General features: G+C 40.4%; 1 protein-coding gene across 1 annotated transcript in view; it reads left to right on the top strand.

The window, feature by feature from the left end:
* Window positions 1-19,667, top strand: part of CHP1 (calcineurin like EF-hand protein 1) — a 48,301-nt gene that overhangs the window by 1,963 nt on the left and 26,671 nt on the right. The window contains exon 2 of the mRNA XM_082735591.1: window positions 7,473-7,545. Within this exon, the coding sequence (XP_082591717.1) occupies window positions 7,473-7,545 (73 nt within the window). The remainder of the gene's footprint in view (window positions 1-7,472; window positions 7,546-19,667) is intronic.

Here is a 19,667-nt window from a genome sequence, read left to right as displayed (position 1 = left end):
TTTTGTGGTCATGACCTCTGACCACACTTGTAAATATAAGAACTGCTTTAGGTCTAAGGTGACACCAGAGTTAAAGCATTCATACTTAAAATAGAAAGTCAAATCATGAAGTGCAAGCCACAGTGAGGATGAAAAAAAGCTATTTTTGCCTCAAGATGAGGGAGCACTAATCCCATTTGGGCATATTTACATTTGACAAAATGGAAAGACCCTGGACTCTATAGGACTGGAGTTATTTTACTGCGTGGCTTGTGGAGGAACAGAAGTACATATTCCTGGAAGAGCTGTTGCCCTAGTTGCCAAAAAGTGAATCAAATCTTGAAGGAGATCCTCAACCACAAGCAATGCAAACGGATGTTAAGCCAGAAAGCCTAATGAACAAGTAGTTATGGAATTTTTGCATTATCTGTGTGCTAGGTACTCAAAACAGATGGTGACGGGGCGCCTGGGTGGCTCAGTGGGTTAAGCCGCTGCCTTCGGCTCAGGTCATGATCTCAGGGTCCTGGGATCGAGTCCCACATCGGGCTCTCTGCTCAGCAGGGAGCCCGCTTCCCTCTCTTTCTCTCTGCCTGCCTCTCCATCTACTTGTGATTTCTCTCTGTCAAATAAATAAATAAAATCTTTAAAAAAAAAAAAAATTTAGAAAAAAAAAAAAAAAAAACAGATGGTGACAAAAGATGCCCATAGGAGTTAGGATTAGCATTAGGACATAAGGTAGCTGAAATTGTGTGCCACGCACCTTCAGACTCAGAGTCTGTGGGCTGTCTTGGAGAGAGCAGGAGTTGGGCCCTGATCCAGGAATGAATGAATTAGATTTAGATAAATTAATTTAGTACATTTTAGGTGGCTTCCACGAGCATTCTACTCCAGCCTGCTACACAGCCATCCCTTGATCCTGTTAGTGTCCATCACCACAGTTGACTTTTAAAGTAGTAATTTTAACATGATAAAAAAGGTTTAGAAGACTAAAAACAGATACCCGAGGGGGAGGTGGAGAAGTGGGATTTGTCCAGTTTTCATCTGCTTCTTGTTCCATTAAGAGTTTAGGGAACTATCAGGGGTGCCTGGGTGGCTCACATGGTTGGCCATCTGCCTTGGGCTCAGGTCGTGATCTCCAGATCCTGGGATGGAGCCCCATGTCGGGCTCCTGGCTCAGCGGGGAGTCTGCTTCTCCCTCTCCATTTGCCTCTTCTCCAGCTCATGCTTTCCCTGTATCTCTCTGTATCAAATGAATAAATAAAATCTTAAAAAAAAGTTTAGGGAACTATCAATCAGAAACACCTCAAGTTAAGAACAAGTAATATGTCTTACTACTCCCTTTGCCAGTGAGAAAATGTGGCATAATTGAGAAAAACTGACTTTATATTCAATATGAAAGCTTTGCATTGGAATTGATTATATTTAAACATATTTTCTGTAAGTCTAAATTGAGTAGAATTCCTGCATGACTGGCTTAGCCAGTATTTGAAATGTGATCTCTCAAGTGTTTGGCCAACTAATTCTAGGTAAGAATTACCTGTAAGCCTCAGTTTTGTCATCTGTAAATGGGAATAATAATATTACCTACTTCATAGGATTCTTAAGAGGATTAAATGAGATAAATTATATAATCTACTGATATATACCTGATATATAAGTATCAGGTAAGTATCAGCTATTATTTTGAACCATAGATAAGAGTCATCTTTTTGGGAAAATATTTGTATGAACTAGTTATAAAACTATGTCTAGGGCTATATAAGTGGAGAGGTGACAGCATTTTATGCTTTTCGTATTTTCAGGGAGCATTGGACTAGAAATCAAGTTGTTTTCCCAATTCTACAGAAATAAAACTTTTAAAGGAATCGACATCTTAATGTTTATAACAGTTTAAAAAAACATTGTCTAAAGAAAATTAAAACATTTTTCATTAAAAAAAATTTTTTTGAGAGAGAGATTGGCAGTGTGGGCCAGGGAGGGGCAGATGGAGAGAGAGAGAGAATCTTGAGCCAGCTCCATGCCCAGCTCAGAGCCTAGTGCAGGGCTCGATCTCACAACCCTGGGATCATGACCTGAGCTGAGGATCAAGAGTCCTATGCTTTACCACCGGAGGCACCCAGGCATCCCTTAAAACATTTTGTGTTGGCATAAACATTTGCTATATTGTCTTTGTCCTATTACCTTCTTTCACACATCAGCATTTTCATATACTAAAGCCCAGCTGAATAAAAGTTACCATTGGGGGGAAATCACAACGGTCGTGGGAGTTTCTATAATCTCTACTCTTAGTTCACTTAACTGTAGCAGTAAACTGGCTGTGAATTCCTTAAAACCATTTTTTTTTAATAGTCATTTAATCTGTGAGAAACAATTCAAGCTAGTGGAGTAATAATAAATGCCCATTAATTTAATTTAATTATTATTTTTTACATTCATTTACTTTAGTCTCTAGTTCTGGTGTGTGTCATATGGTATGGGGGTGGTGTTAAACAGGTTTAGGAAGTAATTTTTATAGGCTGGTGAGGTTTTGTTTGAGAAGGTATAGTGATGATAGAATAGTGGGTTTTTTTCTGTGGTTTCAACAAAGAACACAAGCCTGGCAAAGGCAATTGCTTGAGAATAAAATATCTCAAAATGCAAGAACCCCCCTTCACCTGCCAAGCCATGTTGCCTGAAGGTGCTATCTTCTGGCATAGGAAATCACATATAACTAACACCTTTAGCTGGTTTGGGGTTAAGGGATTTTGTAAAGCTATGTACTTTTCCTCCCAACTTACTATGAAAGATTTAAAATGCACAAAAAAGTTAAAGTAGTGTAATATCCATATACTTTTCACCTCAATTCAGCAGTTAACGTCTTGCTTTATCTACATATAGATAAATATATATAGCTTTAGCTGTGTATTTGCTTTATCTATTTATATGTGTATATCTATTTATCTTTTGGTGAACCATTTAAAAGGCAGGTGACAGAACACTTTGCCTCTAAGTATTTCTGCATGTATCTCCTGAGAATAAGGGTTTTATTTCCCTACTTAACCTCAGTACTCTATCACACCTATGAAAATTGACAGTAATTTAAAAGTATTATCTACCATTTAGTCCATATTCAAATTTCCCCTATTAGAACAAGGTGGTTTGTTGTTGTTGCTTTAGTATCTTTTAAGTCTCTTAATCTATAGGTTCCCTTAGAGAGTAGGCCAGCTCTTGAAGCCGGCTGTCAAGGGAAACTGAAAGTGTTGGAGTGTAGAATGGTTGGGATTCAGGCTTCAACTTCTCAATCTTTTATCTGGAGTTACCTTTGGTTGTACTAGTATGCTTTACCTAGGTTATCAGTCTGTTCTGTGTTAAGATTTAAGATAATGGTAAGGGGAAAATAACTTTTCTCTTACTCCCTTTTCATTTTATTCTTCCCTTTGTCATTCCTACCAAGTCCTTGGTACTTCTCTGAAATGCCTTTGTCCTCTGAGCATGAGGCCTCATGATAGAGAGTTCTGTAGTCTGATTGGCAGAGTCTTTCAAGTAATCTTTCAACAGTATAAAATAATTATTTGCCAATTAGTGGAGAAAAATATAGCTTCATTCAATACTTGACCAGGTCCACACCCTTTTTGGAGAGGTCAACTCCAGAGACTTCCTTTCGGTTACCAAGAATTGGTGCAGGTTTGGGGCACCGATCCTGTTAGCCTAGTGCCTTCTGGTGAGACTAGTTTACTGGAAACCTTCTGGCCTTCTCTTGTGGCATTTCCAATATCTTTCTGCACTTTGAAGTTGCTGTGAGCTCTGCACCTTGGAGATTGCTTTATATTCTTGTCATGGTGGATTTGGCACCTAAATTGAAGCTTGCTTTCCTCTTCCTCCTCCTCCTTTCTCCTCTTTCTTCTTAATAAACATTAGTTCTGGGGATGCCTGGGTGGCTTAGTTGATTAAGTGGCTGCCTTCAGCTCAGGTCATTATCCCAGGGTCTTGGAATCGAGTTCCACCTTGGGCTCAGCAGGGAAGTCTGTGTCTCCCTCTCCATCTGCCTCTGCTCATGTTTTCTCTCATTCTCTCTCTCCCTCTCTCTCTCAAATTAAATAAATAAATAAAATCTTTAAAAAAGAATAAATTCTGAAGTTTAGGACATAGATTGAGATTTAACCATATCGAGTTATATTAAAAGTTGACATTTGGTTGTACATTTCTCTACTGATTTCCATATAGCCCCCTTCTGCCTGGAAGATAGCAGGTTTATGGTTCATGAAAATTTGTGAAGCATTCCATGTGGTTTCCGAAAGATTAATTTATTTATTTGAGAGACAGAGAGAGGGGGAGTGTGCATGAGCATGGGGGGTGGGTGTGCAGAGGGAGAGAATCTTCAAGCAGATGCCCCGCCCCCCAGTTTGGAGTCTGATGCTGGGCTCTGTCCCATAACCCATGAGGTGATGACCTGAGCTGAAACCAGGAGACTCTTAATGGATTTAGCCACCCAAGTTCCCCAAGCATTCCATATTTTTAAGGATATCAGGCATAAGCTGATCTTTTTTCTGAAATATGGGATATAATACCATACCAGTATTTGGTAAGGGACTTTTTAGAATCATACTTTAAGGTGTTCTTTGAGATAATCTATTAGAAAGATGTCTGATGGCTCATTTGTTAGTTGAAGGGGGTTGGACTAGACGACAAAATTCCTGCCAGTTTCAAAATTGTATCAGTAGCTATACATACATAAATATATATAGAATTTCTTGAAGGATTCACAAAAAACTGGTAATAGTGTTTGCTTCTGGCAAGGGAAACTGGGGAACTTGGTTGTTAGGGAGACTTTTCATTGTGTACGCTTTTGTACTATCTGTGTTTTTACAATGCGTGTGGATTATTTTCTCAAATTGCAAAAAAGGGGTGCCTGGCTGTCTTAGTCCATAGAGCATGCAACTCTTGCAGGGTTGTGAATTTGAGTCCCATGTTGGGTGTAGAGATTCCTTAAAAATAAAATATTTTTGAAAAACAACCTAGTATAAAAAGAAATACAATTTAATGTTTTCCTGTTAAAAGGAAAGTAATCTGAAGTATGTAATAGTCTAGGTACTAAAAACTGACCCAGTGGACTAAATATTCTGCAGTTATTAAGAAGGACTCCAAAGCAACACAGAAAAATTATGAGTGAATGAATGAGAAGGTATTCCAACTATGGAAAGTGTCCAAGTGGGTCGTATTGAATGGTTATATACATTTCTTTGTATAAGAAATGAAAAACAGTAGTGTTGAGATTGTGAACAAGTTTTGTTCTTTCAGAAAATCTTTTGGAAAAGTTAGTCATTCTTTAACTGACTTATTTTTGTTAAACTAAAGGGACCTTCAGTTCTAGAGCATCCTTTGAGGCCAGAGGCCAGAGCCAGGGTAAACAGGTCAGGTTCCTGAAGAAAATGGCTGTAGCTGCCAGAGAGGAGAGAGGTGAAGATTAATTAATGCAACAGTGAAACTGTACCCAGGCTCACAATGTGAGGATGGTGATGCGAATGGTTAACCTGGAGTGTTTACCCTGTACCAGACGCTCTGCCAAGAGCTTTCCTCTCCTGGCCTCACAGAGTTCTCTCCGCAGCCCTTTTCGTTCACCCCTCACTGAGTAGGCAGGCGGTGGTGCCATGAATGGGATCAGTCTGTTACCTGACCCCCACCAGAGAGCACGGGTTGGCAATGGGTCCCCAGCTACCTCCTCCGTGCCTGGCACCTGCGGGCTCTGGGCTGGTGTTGTGCTGGCTGGGACTGATTCTTCTCTGCGCTCTTTGGAGAGCTAGTACCCACAGCCCAGCTTGGGGTGAAATCTGATGCTGAAGAATTCACTGCTGCCTCTAGCGTGCCTTCTCATCCTAGCTCCAGGCCATTCACTTCCTGCTTCTCCCGCTGTGCCCCGGTTTACTTTGTCCCATTGTTCCTAAAAGTGCAAGTAGATTTTGTTGAGCTGAGGGAGGAGGGCTACTGTCAGCCTGCCTTCAGCCATCCCTTTTAAACCCCTGAAGGTACAGCCTAGGACAAAGTCCACACTTACCACACCCTTTTTGGTTCCTGTCTTTTCCCCTTTGATAACTGTCCTTTTTCTCCCTCCTACTTCCCATCAGCCAGGAAACTAAACTACTGCCCAGAAATTTCTTTATGCATTTTCAAATTCTTACTGTGTACCTGCCTGTTATTACTTCATTTTAATTGCCAGCTTATGCTTGAGTTAAAAAAATTAGCAACTGGGTTGCTCAGTTGTTAAACCTCTACCTTCGGCCCAGGTCGTGATTACGCGGTTCTGGGATCAGAGACCCGCATCAGGCTTCCTGCTCAGCCGGGAGCCCCCTTCTCCCTCTCCCACTCTGCTTGTGTTCCCTCTCTTGCTCTGTCAAATAAATAAATAAATAATCTTTAAAAATTAAAAAAAAAAATTAGGAGGAAAATAGCTTCCTTGTAGATATTATCTCTTGATAACCTGATCTTTTACAAATTGCCTAATTTGCTTCTGGGTTAGGGAGCTCAGTGGAGCTCCTACAGTCACAGAAAAGAAGCTGACCTGACCCTGTGATCTTTTACTTAAATGTCAGTTCTGAGGGAAGAGAAAAGCCACTAAAGCTTGGTGCAGGAGCAAACCAGATTTCCACTGAATCACCCAGGTGTTCACAAACCAGATGTTATAAAAACAGAATCTGTCCCAGGGCACCTGGCTGGCTCAGTTGATGGAGCTTGGGACTTTCTAAGTTCAAGCCCCACGATGGGTATAGAGATTACTTAAAAATAAAATCTTTAAAAAATAAAATAAAAATTGAATCTGCCCCAGTCTTTAAGTACAAGTTAACCAACCTGGCATTGCCAGCCTGAAACCTCAAACTGATTAATAGGTATGTGTTTTTAATCAGAGCATACAGTTAATAGCCTCTAAGTCATGTGAAAAGGTGTAAAGAGTAAAAAGGTTAAAGTTTCACAATTTCCTTTTAAACTAAATTTGGCTTTGTTTTGCTAAATCTTTTTTTTTTTTTTTAAAGATTTTATTTATTTATTTGACAGAGAGAGATCACAAGTAGGCAGAGAGGCAGGCAGAGAGAGAGAGAGGAGGAAGCAGGCTCCCCGCCAAGCAGAGAGCCCGATGCGGGACTCGATCCCGGGACGCGAGATCATGACCTGAGCCGAAGGCAGCGGCTCAACCCACTGAGCCACCCAGGTGCCCCTGTTTTGCTAAATCTTAACCACTTGACATTTAGTGTATAGTCCTGATGAAGCCCAGACTTCATCCCCGAGAGTCCATTTTGATTGCTCTTAATTTACTTATTTTCTAACTCCTTTCGTTAGCTTTTAAAATTTATGTTTTGACACTCTAGAAATGAGTGAGAGTTGAGACAACTCCCCATTTTACTCTCTTTGAAGTGTATGGTGGGCTGGGACCAGAAAGGCAGTTGACTTCTGAAGGGCCAGACTCAAGTTCATTTCAAGTAGAGGGTGACTTTGCCAACTGGGACTAATTTTGTGCTCTTCAGTTTCCCACAGTCAGATCACCCGCCTCTACAGCCGATTCACCAGCCTGGACAAAGGAGAAAACGGGACTCTCAGGTAGGCAGTTGCCGTCTTTATTTTTTGGGCAGTATCTGAACAGGCGCCTTTATCCCCAGGGCACAGGTGATAGGCATCTAGAGTGCAAAGGGCAGGGACCAGTTCTTCACTGTCTTCGAGAGTCATGCATTCACCAGGGAGTTAAATAAGCAGAAGAATGGCATTACATTGGTCACCAGGTGCTTTGTGCCTTACTCTTAACTCCTCTTAGTTTGGGTGGCCATTGTTCTGGTCCTAGGAACGTCCTTTTAAGATTTTTCAGCTTTCTGGGGCGCCTGGGTGGCTCAGTGGGTTAAAGCCTCTGCCTTTGGCTCAGGTCATGATCTGGGATTGAGCCCCACATTGGGCTCTCTACTCAGCAGGGAGCCTGCTTCCTCCTCTCTCTCTGCCTGCCTCTCTGCCTACTTGTAATCTCTGTCTGTCAAATAAATAAATAAAATCTTAAAAAAAATTAAAAAAAAAAAAAAAGATTTTTCAGCTTTCTTTGCTTGAGTTTTCCCATGGCCCCTTCCCAGACATGTTAGCCTTCAGGAAGTCGATCCAGGGCAGTCCAAGGTAGTCCAGATTGTTTTGCCCTCTCCTCATTTCCCAACCAGCCCCATAACCCTAAGGTGCACCACTTTGTATATGTAAATATTAGATAAGATGTTCAATGGTTTAGTCTAGAGCAGTGGTTCTCAATTGACGGCTCTTTTGCTCCTAGGCAACAAAATATCTAGAGACGTTTTCAGTTCTCAGGATTGGGGCGTAATGTTGATGTCTGGTGTGTGGTGGTCAGGAATGCGGCTAAATGTGCTATAATAGACAGGATAGGCGCGTCCCCCCAACAAAGAATTTATTCTTCCCTAAATATCCAACATGCCAACATTGAGAATCTCTGGTCTAGAGTTAATTATATGATTTCAGAATAATGGGATTTTGTACCATTTTGAATTTGTAATTGTCTTACCATTGTCCAATTAAATATCTCCTTACTGTCACCTCCCACCCTAACTCTCAGTGGCAAGCTCAGCTTTAACTAAGTAATAGAGAACGAAGCTGTCAGCTTTTCTAGTGGCTGGCAGGAAGCAAGAAGTGGTCTAGGAATTCTTTGAAGGCTTCTAGCACAGTAGTGGAATATGGTCTAAAGGGGGAAAGAGTATAGTTGCTAAGCCTTTGTGCATGATTCGCAGGCAGAGTAGCTAGAGAATGCTGGTAAATCCATAGGGCCATGTTTGTGCAGGGCAAAATCTGCTCACTAGAAGCTGGGATGGACTCAAACCATGCTATGTAGTCATTAACGTCAACAACTGGAATACCTACCATGTGCAAAGACCACACTGGGTGCTTTCTCTTCTTTTTTATATTGAGACAAATACATATAATATAAAATTTACCATTTTAAAATATACAATTCATTGACATTAAGTGCATTCACAATGTTGTATAACCATCACTGCTGTCTAGTTACAGAACATCTTCATGTCCCCAGATGGAAATCTTGTACCCAGTAAGCAGTCATTTCCTATTTCAGGGGCAGGGACAACCACTAATCTACTTTATTCTCTCTCTGGGCATTTCATATAAATGGAATCATATAGTAGGTGGCCTTCTGTGACTGGCTTCTTTCGTTTAACATGGTGTTTTCAAGGTTCTTCAACAATATAGCATATACCAGTACCTCATTCCTTTTTATGGCTGAATAATATTCCATTATATGCATATACCATGTTTTGTTTATCCGCTGATAAGTTGATGGGCACTTGGAACATTTTTGTGTGGACATATGTTTTAATTCTCGTTGAACTTATACTTAGGAGTAATATTGTGTGTCCTATGGTAATTTTATGCTTAATTTATTGAAGAACACCAAATTGTTTTCCACAGAGGCTGCACTGTTTTACATTCCTACCTGCCATATATTTAGAGTTCAGACTTCTCCACATTCTCACCAACACTGACTGTCTTTTGATACTAACTATACTGATGGGTGTGAATGATAATATCATTGTGGTTTTGATTAGCAGTTCCCTGCTGGCTCTTGATACTGAGCATCTTTTCATGCTTGATCATTTGTATATCTTCTTCAGAGAAATGCCTGTTTGAGTCCTTTGCCTATTTTCTAATTGGTTTGTCTTTTTGTTGAGCTGTAAGAGTTCTTCCTATATTCCAGATATTAGATCCTAGTGAAGTACATGATTTGCAAATGTTTTCTCCTGTGCATAGTCTTTTCACTCTCTTTGTGGTTTTCTTTGAAGCACAAAAGTTTAAAATTTTTTTTTTTTTTTAAGATTTTATTTACTTATTTGACAGAGAGAAATCACAAGTAGATGGAGAGGCAGGCAGAGAGAGAGAGAGAGGGAAGCAGGCTCTCCACCGAGCAGAGAGCCCGATGCGGGACTCGATCCCAGGACTCTGAGATCATGACCTGAGCCGAAGGCAGCGGCTTAACCCACTGAGCCACCCAGGCGCCCACAAAAGTTTTAAATTTTGATGAAGTATAATTTATCTAATTTCTTTTTTGGGCTGTATGCTTTTGGTGTCATATCTAAGAAACCATTGCCAAATCCAAGGTCATGAAGATTTACCCCCAAAATTGTATAGTTTTAGCTCTTCTATTTAGGTCTTTGACTCATTTTGAGTTATTTTGTGTGTATATACATATACTACATATATGGTGTTAGATTAAAGTCAAATTTTATATATGTACTATATATGTACTTTAATATGCATACTCTAAATGTACTATATATGTATACATATACATGTATTATATATATACATGTATTATATACATGTATATGTATACATATATATTATATATATATATATGTTTTGTATATGTATATGTACACAGTATGCCGTTAAAGTCAAACTTTTTTTTTTTTGCACTTGGATATCTACCTATCCCAGTACCATTTGTTGAAGAGACTCTGTAAAATTTGCACTTGAAAAAATAAATCAGGGGTGTAGGGTGACTCATTAGGTTTAATGACCAACTCTTAATTTTGGCTCAGGTCATGAGATGAAGCCCTGCCTCTGGCTCCTGGCTCAGCTTGGAGTCTGCTTGTCCCTCCCCCTCCACTTCTCCCTCCACTTGCACCTGCTTTCTCTCTCAAATAAATAAAATCTTTTTAAAAAGAAAAGAAAAATCATACTAGAAATCTTATTTTTTAAGATTTTATTTTTAACTAATCTCTATACCCATTGTGGGGCTCAAACTCACAACCCTGACATCAAGAGTCCCTTGCTCTCTAGCCTCCGCGAGCCAGGTGCCCAGAAATCTTTTTTTTTCCCTTTCAGTTCTAATACTTGAATAATTTATTTGAGTTTGGGGTTACATCTTCCTCATAAATTCAGATTTAATCACTGAGTAAAGATACAGAATTCACATTCATTTTGAGTCCTTTTCTTTGTGGAAACAGTGCTGTGTAAGTCGTGTGTGTGTGTGTGTGTGTGTGTGTGTGTGTGTGTGTATCACTTTCATTATTTGCTGAAAAACATTGGAAAGACTCTTATAAAAGGAGATGTCTCTTAGAAAGGATGAAAACTTTGTATTTACTTGTTGATTAAAATGTAGCTAAGATTTGGGACACCTGGATGGCTCAGTGGGTTGAACCTCTGCCTTCGGCTCAGGTCATGATCTCAGGATCCTAGGATCGAGCCTCGAGTCGGGCTGTCTGCTCAGTGGGGAGCCTGCTTCCTCTCCTCTCTCTCTCTCTCTCTCTCATTCTGCCTGCCTCTCCACCTACTTGAGATTGAAATAAATAATATCTTTTAAAAAAAATATAGCTAAGATTTGCTCAGTACCTAAAACACTCTCTCATACTTAATGGAAAGCCAGTGGGCTAATTGACTCATTTGATAGGTATTTATTGACTATCTGTGATGTGCTAGGCACCATTCTCAGCACTTGTTTCTACACATTCTTGGGGATGAGGTGGTGGAAAGTGATGAGATAATTTTTTATTTCATAGCTACCTGGATCTAACTGATGTTTCCATACTCAGCTTTACAAAGCACTAGGTCCTAAATGTGTGCTTTGATCTCCAGGTGGTGTGGATTCAAACACGAGGGAAGCCCCAGGCCACCTTGAGAACAAGAAGAAATTATCCCATTGTACTACACAGTAAACAATGAGCATGTTATATGTAAATCATTTTGTTGGATCACCCACTATTGGGATTTCAGCTCTGGTTTTGCTTCCTGACAACAGCCATCTCTGCCTCTGGCCGTCTGTTAGATTGTCTTACCCTCTTCCTTAGCCAACAGTGTCTTCTCTCCTACTCCTTCCAACCTTAGAGAACTGCTGGACTCCAAAATCTTCTATAGTACAGTATGATATAGCTCCTTGTAGCCTTTACTGCCAAACCCAGCTCAAGTCCTGTCGTGACCTTTCCAGAACCCATTAGGGTGCTTAGCCAAATGCAAGTGACCAGTCTTTTGTTGACTGGAACAGGCCCCACTTTCTTAAGAAGGCTTTTAGCAGAAATCATTTCCTTTTTACATTTTCTTCACTTTACCCTTCTATGATGACCCATGTCTGGGCCTGAAGCCAGATCTGCAGAACAAGAGGCTACCAAGTACCCTCCACTGCATTTGTATTCCTTTGTAGTGTCAGTCCCAGAGGGAACATACAGCAGAAACTATGGAAGGCTTTGGCTAGAAATGGAGCTGCTCCAAAGTGCTTTCAGAGATTTGCCCCAAAGTATGTTTAATAGGACACTAGTTTTTTGGTCTAACAATAGGTGTTTATAAAAAGAAGAAAAAAGGGGCGCCTGGGTGGCTCAGAGGGTTAAGCCTCTGCCTTCGGCTCAGGTCATGATCCCAGGGTGCTGGGATCCAGCCCGCATTGGGCTCTCTGCTCAGCGGGGAGCCTGCTTCCTCCTCTCTCTTTGCCTGCCTCTCTGCCTACTTGTGATCTGTCCAATAAATAAATAAAATCTTTAAAAAAAAAAAAAGAAGAAGAAGAAGAAGAAAATTACCAATTAAGCTTTATGCAGAGCTTTGTGGGCAAGGTTTAACAGGCTTTTTTATGGCATTTCCTGGCATCTTTAATATGCTCAAATGAATTGGGCCACTTCAAGAGGGGAATACTGTAAACAGTATATGTGAAATTATTTGCAGTTTTTCTATAGACTTTCTTTTTATATGGCTCCTCTTCCAGATTGGTATTTCATGAACATAAAAATGTACTGTAACCTCACAAATCTTATTTTCTTCAGATGCTATTATTTGGGTAAAATGTTTCTACCGCTGCTATTGAAATTGGTCTTCCTGAAATGGGCATCTGTCTGTTTTTGTTTTTTAAGGTTTATTTATTTATTTATTTATTTATTTGAGAGAAAGAGAGCACACAGAGGGATGGGGAGAAGCAGACTCCCCAGTGAGCAGGGAGCCCCATATGGTACTGGATACAGGACCCTGGGATCATGACCCAAGCCGAAGGCAGTTGATTAACCAACTGAGCCACCTAGGTGCCCTGGGCATCTATCTTATAAAGGGTCTTGCAGTGGTCCTTTTTAGATCAGATCTAGATGAGAATCTTGTCAGCTTCTGAATACAAAGATGATTTCTTTTGTTTAAGTATCTTCTGTACTGGGGCATCTGGGTGTCTCAGTTAAGTGTCTGCCTTTGGCTCAGGTTGTGATCCCAGGTTCCTTGGGATTGAGATTTAACATAGGTGGAAGGAATCTGCTTCTTCTTCTGTCCCCTCTCCCCCTGCTCCTCTCCTGCTGGCTCACGAGTTCTCTCACTCTCTCTCAAATAAATATATATTTAAGAAAAGCATCTTCTGGGGGTGCCTGGGTGGCTCAGTGGGTAAAAGCCTCTGCCTTCTGCTCAGGTCATGATCCTGGAGTCCTGGGATTGAGCCCCACATTGGGTTCCCTGCTCAGCAGGGGAGCCTGCTTCCACCTCTCTCTCTCTCTGCTTGCCTCTATGTCTACTTGGGATCTCTCTCTGTCTGTCAAATAAATAAAATCTTAAAAAAAAAAAAAAGAAAAAGAAAAACATCTGTACTGATGTAATGTATGGGTTAAAAGTCAGCATAATGATTACCCTTTGTGGAGGGGAGCAGGTAGAGACAAAAGGAGCAGGAAGGAGGTATCTGGATATAGATCATAATCTGTTTCCTGATTTGGGGACTAGTTATAATCTTAACTGAGTTACAACTCGTCATGCCAAATACTTGTGATGTGTGCTCTTTTCTGTGTGTATATTATACTTCAGTAAAAGTTTACTTGAAAAATATCTTATTGAGCACTTTTAACATCGACTGTTTGTCAGATAATATTTTTTCTCAAGTAATACCATGATGAAAAATATTTCTGGATATTAAATCATGCAGGTTAAGTTGACTACAGGGGATAGTGCAAAGAAACTAACATCTGCAAGTACTTATTACTGAGAAATGCCAGTTGGCTATGTTGTTACATATCGCTCAAAAAAACATTATCTGTAAATTTCAGGAGCTTGAGTCCTGAATGGGAGCCATTTATCTGCTTAAACACTGAGTGCTTTTGAGGTTCACTTTCTTGTTTAACTTTACCCAGAGGACAGATGATTTCAGCGTCCCAGACAAGAGCTTGCTTTGTATACACTGGTATCAGTCATTCCAGAATGAAGCTTCCCTGAGAGAACCATGATCCCAGTGTAATTCTCACTCTTATAGTAGATAATCTCTTTTTTAAAATATTTTATTTATTTATTTGACAGATATCACAAGTAGGCAGAGAGGCAGACAGAGAGAGAGATTGGAGGAAGCAGGCTCCCCACGGAGCAGAGAGCCCGATGTGGGCCCGATCTCAGGACTGTGGGATCATGACCTGAGCCGAAGGCAGAGGCTTTAACCCACTGAGCCACCCAGGCGCCCCATAGATAATCTAATTTTTTTTCCCTCTCTGAAACCTTCAAATAATCTCCTTTTGATGTTCTGAAACTTCACAAAGGCATACCTTTACTTTTCATTATTCATTGCTCAGTATTAGATGAACATTCTTTTTTTTTTTTAAGATTTTATTTATTTATTTGACAGACAGAGATCACAAGTAGGCAGAGAGGCAGGCAGAGAGAGAGTCAGGGAAGCAGGCTCCCCGCTGAGCAGAGAGCCCAATGTGGGGCTCCATCCCAGGACCCCAGGATCATGACCTGAGCTGAAGGCAGAGGCTTTAACCCACTGAACCACCCAGACGCCCCTAGATGAACATTCTTAATCTAAAAATATGTCCCTTAGCTGGGAAGTTTTCTTCTGTTATTTCTTTTATTATTTCCCTCCTTTCTTTATTGATCTTTTTTTTTTTTTATTTTTTTAAAGATTTTATTTATCTATTTATTTAAGAGACAGTAAGAGACAGAGAGACCGTTGGTGGGGAGGAGACACCCCACTGAGTGGAGAGTCCAATGTGGGGCTCGATCCTGGGACTCTGGAATCATGTCCTGAGCCGAAGGCAGCTGCTTAACCAACTAAGCCACCCAGGCGCGCCTCTTTTTTGATCTTTATGGGATATCTGTTGGCTGGTTATTGCAGCATCAAGACTCAGCTTTTCACTCATATTTCCTGTTTGACTTTTTCCTTTGCTTTCTGAAAGAAATCCTTGCATTTGTTTTTCAGTTCTTTTGATGAACTTACTTATTACTCCACAGCCTTACTTTTTAACTTCTGAGAACCTTTCTTGTTCTCTGACCTCTCTTCTCTCATAGTAGCTTATTTTTGCTTTACAGATTTAAAAATGTATCAAATGTGTTTTGGGCTCCTTATTAGAATCTTTCAGGGGCCCCGGGGTGGCTCAGTCGGTGAAATGGCTGCCTTTGGCTCAGGTCATGATCCCAGGGTCCTTCGTGACCCTAGGGTCCTGGGATCAAACCCCACATAGGGCTCACTACTCAGCAGAGAGCCTGCTTCTCCCTCTCCCTCTGCTTGTTGCTCTGCCTACTTGTGCTCTCTCTCTTTCTCTGTGTCAAATAAATAAAGGAAAAAAGAATCTTTCAGAACTTTCAGTGTTCCCTGAATTATCATTATCTCTATTCTTCTTGATTCTACTCTTTTTTTTTTTTTTTAAAGATTTTATTTATTTATTTGTCAGGGATAGAGGGAGAGAGAGCGAGCGAGCACAGGCAGACAGAGAGGCAGGCAGAGGCAGAGGGAAAAGCAGGCTCCCTGCCGAGCAAGGAGCCCAATGTGGGACTGGATCCCAGGGAGCTGGGATCATGACCTGAGCCGAAGGCAGCTGCTTAACCAACTGAGCCACCCAGGCGTCCCTGATTCTACTCTTTTATGCTATTAATTTTTCCATAGTATCTGGTGAGCTTTGGTTGTCCATTCATATTTATGAAAACACCTGCATGAAGTACTGTAGAAAACTGGCATGGATTTATTTGTGGTTTCTCCACAGGTCTTTCCTGGATGGAAAGGCTGACTTCAAGCCCTCTGTTCTCTGAGCAGGGCCAGTAAGTTGGTAGACTTCACTTTAGGGTATGTGGTCAAGGAGCAAAGGGACAGATTTATGGCCCTCTTCCCCCAAATAAAAGGACTGTGTTCCTCCAAAGCCAACTTCCCATATTTGGTTGCAGCCCTACCCAGGTAGGACTTTCCGTTTCTCTCCATAACCCTTCATTTTTCTCCTGGGGACAAATGGTTTTATATTCTTAGGATGGGGACTAGCAGCAGTGGGCACCTGGACTGTTCTTTAAAAATTCCTTTAACTCATTACCCTGAATGAGTTCATTCATTTACCTGGCACCTCTGAGTATGGTGCCTTGCTGAGCTTCTGCAGGACAAAATGGCTCTCCGCTCCCCTGCAACCTTCTCATGGGCCCTCTACTCTGACTTACTTGTCAATACATTTGCATTGATTTTCTGACTTCCAGAATTTGGCACAATCCCTTTTTTACTAGTTCACTGCTCCCACGCTGGTTGTTTATGTCAGAGATATGTTCCATGTGTATGTTTCTGCTGACTTTTCAGGCAGTTTTAGAGAATGAGAGAAGGTCAGTGTGTTTGTGCCCACCATGCTCAACCAAAAGTCACATACAGCCTTGTAGCTAATGGGTCTGGCCCTGGAATGCTAAAACAATTAGCAGAGACATGATTTGGCACCTGTGGACACTTCCATGATTCTATTATCAAGATAATAACAAAATTCTATTACTGATATAATTTAGAATATTAATTAGAAGGGGGTGCCTAGCTGGCTGAGTTGGAAGAGCATGTGACTTTTGATCTTGGGGTTGTGAGTTTGAGCCCCACGTTGGGTGTAGAGATTACAAAAAAATATAAATAAACTATTGGGGCGCCTGGGTGGCTCAGTGGGTTAAGCCGCTGCCTTCGGCTCAGGTCATGATCTTGGGGTCCTGGGATCGAGTCCCGCATCGGGCTCTGCTCAGCAGGGAGCCTGCTTCCTCCTCTCTCTCTCTCTCTCTGCCTGCCTCTCTGTGTACTTGTGATCTCTGTCTGTATAATAAATAAATTAAAAAATATATATATAAATAAACTATTAATTAAACGCTTCAGATAATGGAAATTATTTCAGTGTTGAATCTAAATAATAAGTTATTTATTTCTATTTTATTACTTAAATATGAAACACTTTTCTTAGTTCAGTATTCCCCTCAAGTATGTCCTTTTAACAGATTTTAATGTCCTCATTATGTATAAGTCATCTCACCATTGACCCTGGGGCTTGAAATATAAACAGTTAACTGAGGCTGATTTTCCAGTCAGAGAAGGAACCTGCATACTGAAGATCAGTGTAGAGGACTGGCCCTCCTGGTTACTAAAAGTCTCTCAAACAGCCTTTTCTTTCTGAGGGTATGGAAAACTACTCTTCACTGGGAATTTCTTAGCCACAAAGAATGCTGTTATATTGGGCGCCTGGGTGGCTCAATGGGTTAAGCCTCTGCCTTTGGCTAAGGTCATGGTCTCAGGGTCCTGGGGACACCCGAGCCCCCGAGCCTCCCACCCCCAAAATCAGGCTCTCTGCTCAGCAGGGAGCCTGCTTCCCCCTCTCCCTTTGCCTGCCTCTCTGCCTCCTTGTGATCTCTCTCTCTCTCTCTGCCAAATAAATAAATAAAACTCTTTTAAAAAAAGAATGCTGTTATATGTGATTCTATGCTCAGACTTGCCTACTTCCAGTTATAATATCTTTTCTTAAAATATCTTTGAGGGAAAAAAATATCTTTGAGGAAGATTTTCCCAGGTATACTGTAAGATACAATATAATATTGGCATGCTTTTTAATGAGTTCACACAGATTTTGAACAAATCTTCCATGTGTGGGCTGCTTAGAGTATGTATTTTTCTCTATTAGGTTCGCGTCAGTGGACAAATTTAAGTTATGTTTTAGAAAAAATTGCCCATGTGATCTCCATTCTGCTATAGAACAACTAATAATAACAAACTGTATTATTGAGCTGTTTACAAACTATTGTTTTTTACTCTTTCATTTTAATCTTGATACTATCAACAGTATTCCTCTTGGCCTTATAAAACTGTATGTATAAACAATCTAAATTCCAAGAGTAGAGTTAAAAAAAAAAAAGTGTCAAAGGACAGGTTTTGGTCTCACTGACATTGGAATTCCAAGACCAGATCCCTTTTGAGACTGAAGTTCAGGCTGGATTGTGTACTCACTGCCTGATATTAGACATGGTATTTAAACTGTGCTGTTTCTCAGCTAAAATTACTCTAGCTTGTTAGACTTTAAGCTGAGGTATGTGGCTGTGCAATTCAAATGAGCCTTAATCTTCATTTTAAAAGGGAGTAGTTATTGTTTCTTAACTTCTGTCAAGGAAGAGGAACCACTTTGGGTGATAACTTGGACTTTGTATTACAGAACAAGTTATGTAATTAGAACTTAGTACATGTTTGTAGAATCAAATAATCAGGACCTCTGTAACTTCCTTTATCTTTTATCATCTTAAGCAATGTCTTCTTTTGGTTCATTAATTGATGTAAAAATTATTACCCTAAGTGATCAAGGAAGATTAGAATTTAAAGTTACTGTTCCAGAGCCCTGCATTTATTCCCCTAGGTCAGTTTCAACCTGTGTCACCACCAGATGTGCTGGAGATGAGCTTCTTCAGTTAATTTAGCACCATCTAAATGTTAAACCGTTCTAAGAGAAACATGGTATTGAAGGCTTCTCGATAAAATAGGGGTATTTCATTAGCAGTTAGTACAAAGTGGGTAGAGGAATAAGTTTTATCTCTTCTAATAGTAAACATCTTGAAGGCAAGAGTGGGGCTTATTTGAGTTTTATTTTTTTTATTTTTATTTTACTTTTTTTTACTTTTTATCTGGAAATACTAATTTCAAACTTACAGAGAAGTTCCAAGAATAATACAAAAACTTCTACATACCTGAAATCTAGATTTGCCAATTGTTAATATTTTGCCCCAGACTTCATTGTGACATTCTTGTGTCAAAGTCAAGAAATTTAGTATTTTGATATAGTTATATACTATTACATAATTATATATTCTGTATGGAATTACGTAGCTCAGTAATGTCCTTTGTGGCAATGTTATTCCTAGTCTAGATCATGCATTGAGTTCAGCCGTGTGTCTCCTATGATCTGGAGTAATCTGCCTTCTCTGTCCTTCATGACATCCATATTTTTGAGGAGTATGGATATGTTATAGACAGTTTTATATTCTTGGCACTGAATATCAACTAAGAAATTTTTAGAAATTCCTTATTGAACATTTTTTGGGCGAGCACCTTTCTTTCAGAATGTTTGATATGGGAAAGAAATGTGTGGTGTGTTTATTTATTGGGGTGTCCCAGTGGCTCAGTCAGCTGAGTGTCTGCCTTCAGCTCAGGTTGTGATCCCAGGGTCCTGGGATCGAGCCCCAGGTTGAGCTCCTGGCTAAGTGGGGAGTCTGTTTTTCCCTCAGCCCCTCTCCCTACTGCTGTGTGCTCTCTCTCTCTCTCTCAAATAAGTGAACAACTTTTTAAAAAGAGTTTATTTATTTATTTGAGAGAGTGAAAGAGATAAAGGGAAGTGGGTCAGAGGAGAGGAATGGAACCTTGAGCAGACGCCCTGCTGAGTACAGAGCCTGGTACAGCTGAAACCCACAACCCTGGGATCATAACCTGACCTGAAGTTGGTTGCTTAACCAACTTGGCCTCGCAGGCACCCAAG

The sequence above is a fragment of the Mustela nivalis genome (genome assembly GCF_964662115.1).
Source record: "Mustela nivalis genome assembly, chromosome: 6".
Lineage (NCBI taxonomy): Eukaryota > Metazoa > Chordata > Mammalia > Carnivora > Mustelidae > Mustela > Mustela nivalis.
Note: the sequence above shows the minus strand (reverse complement) of the source record. Positions and strands in the feature narration are given on the sequence as shown.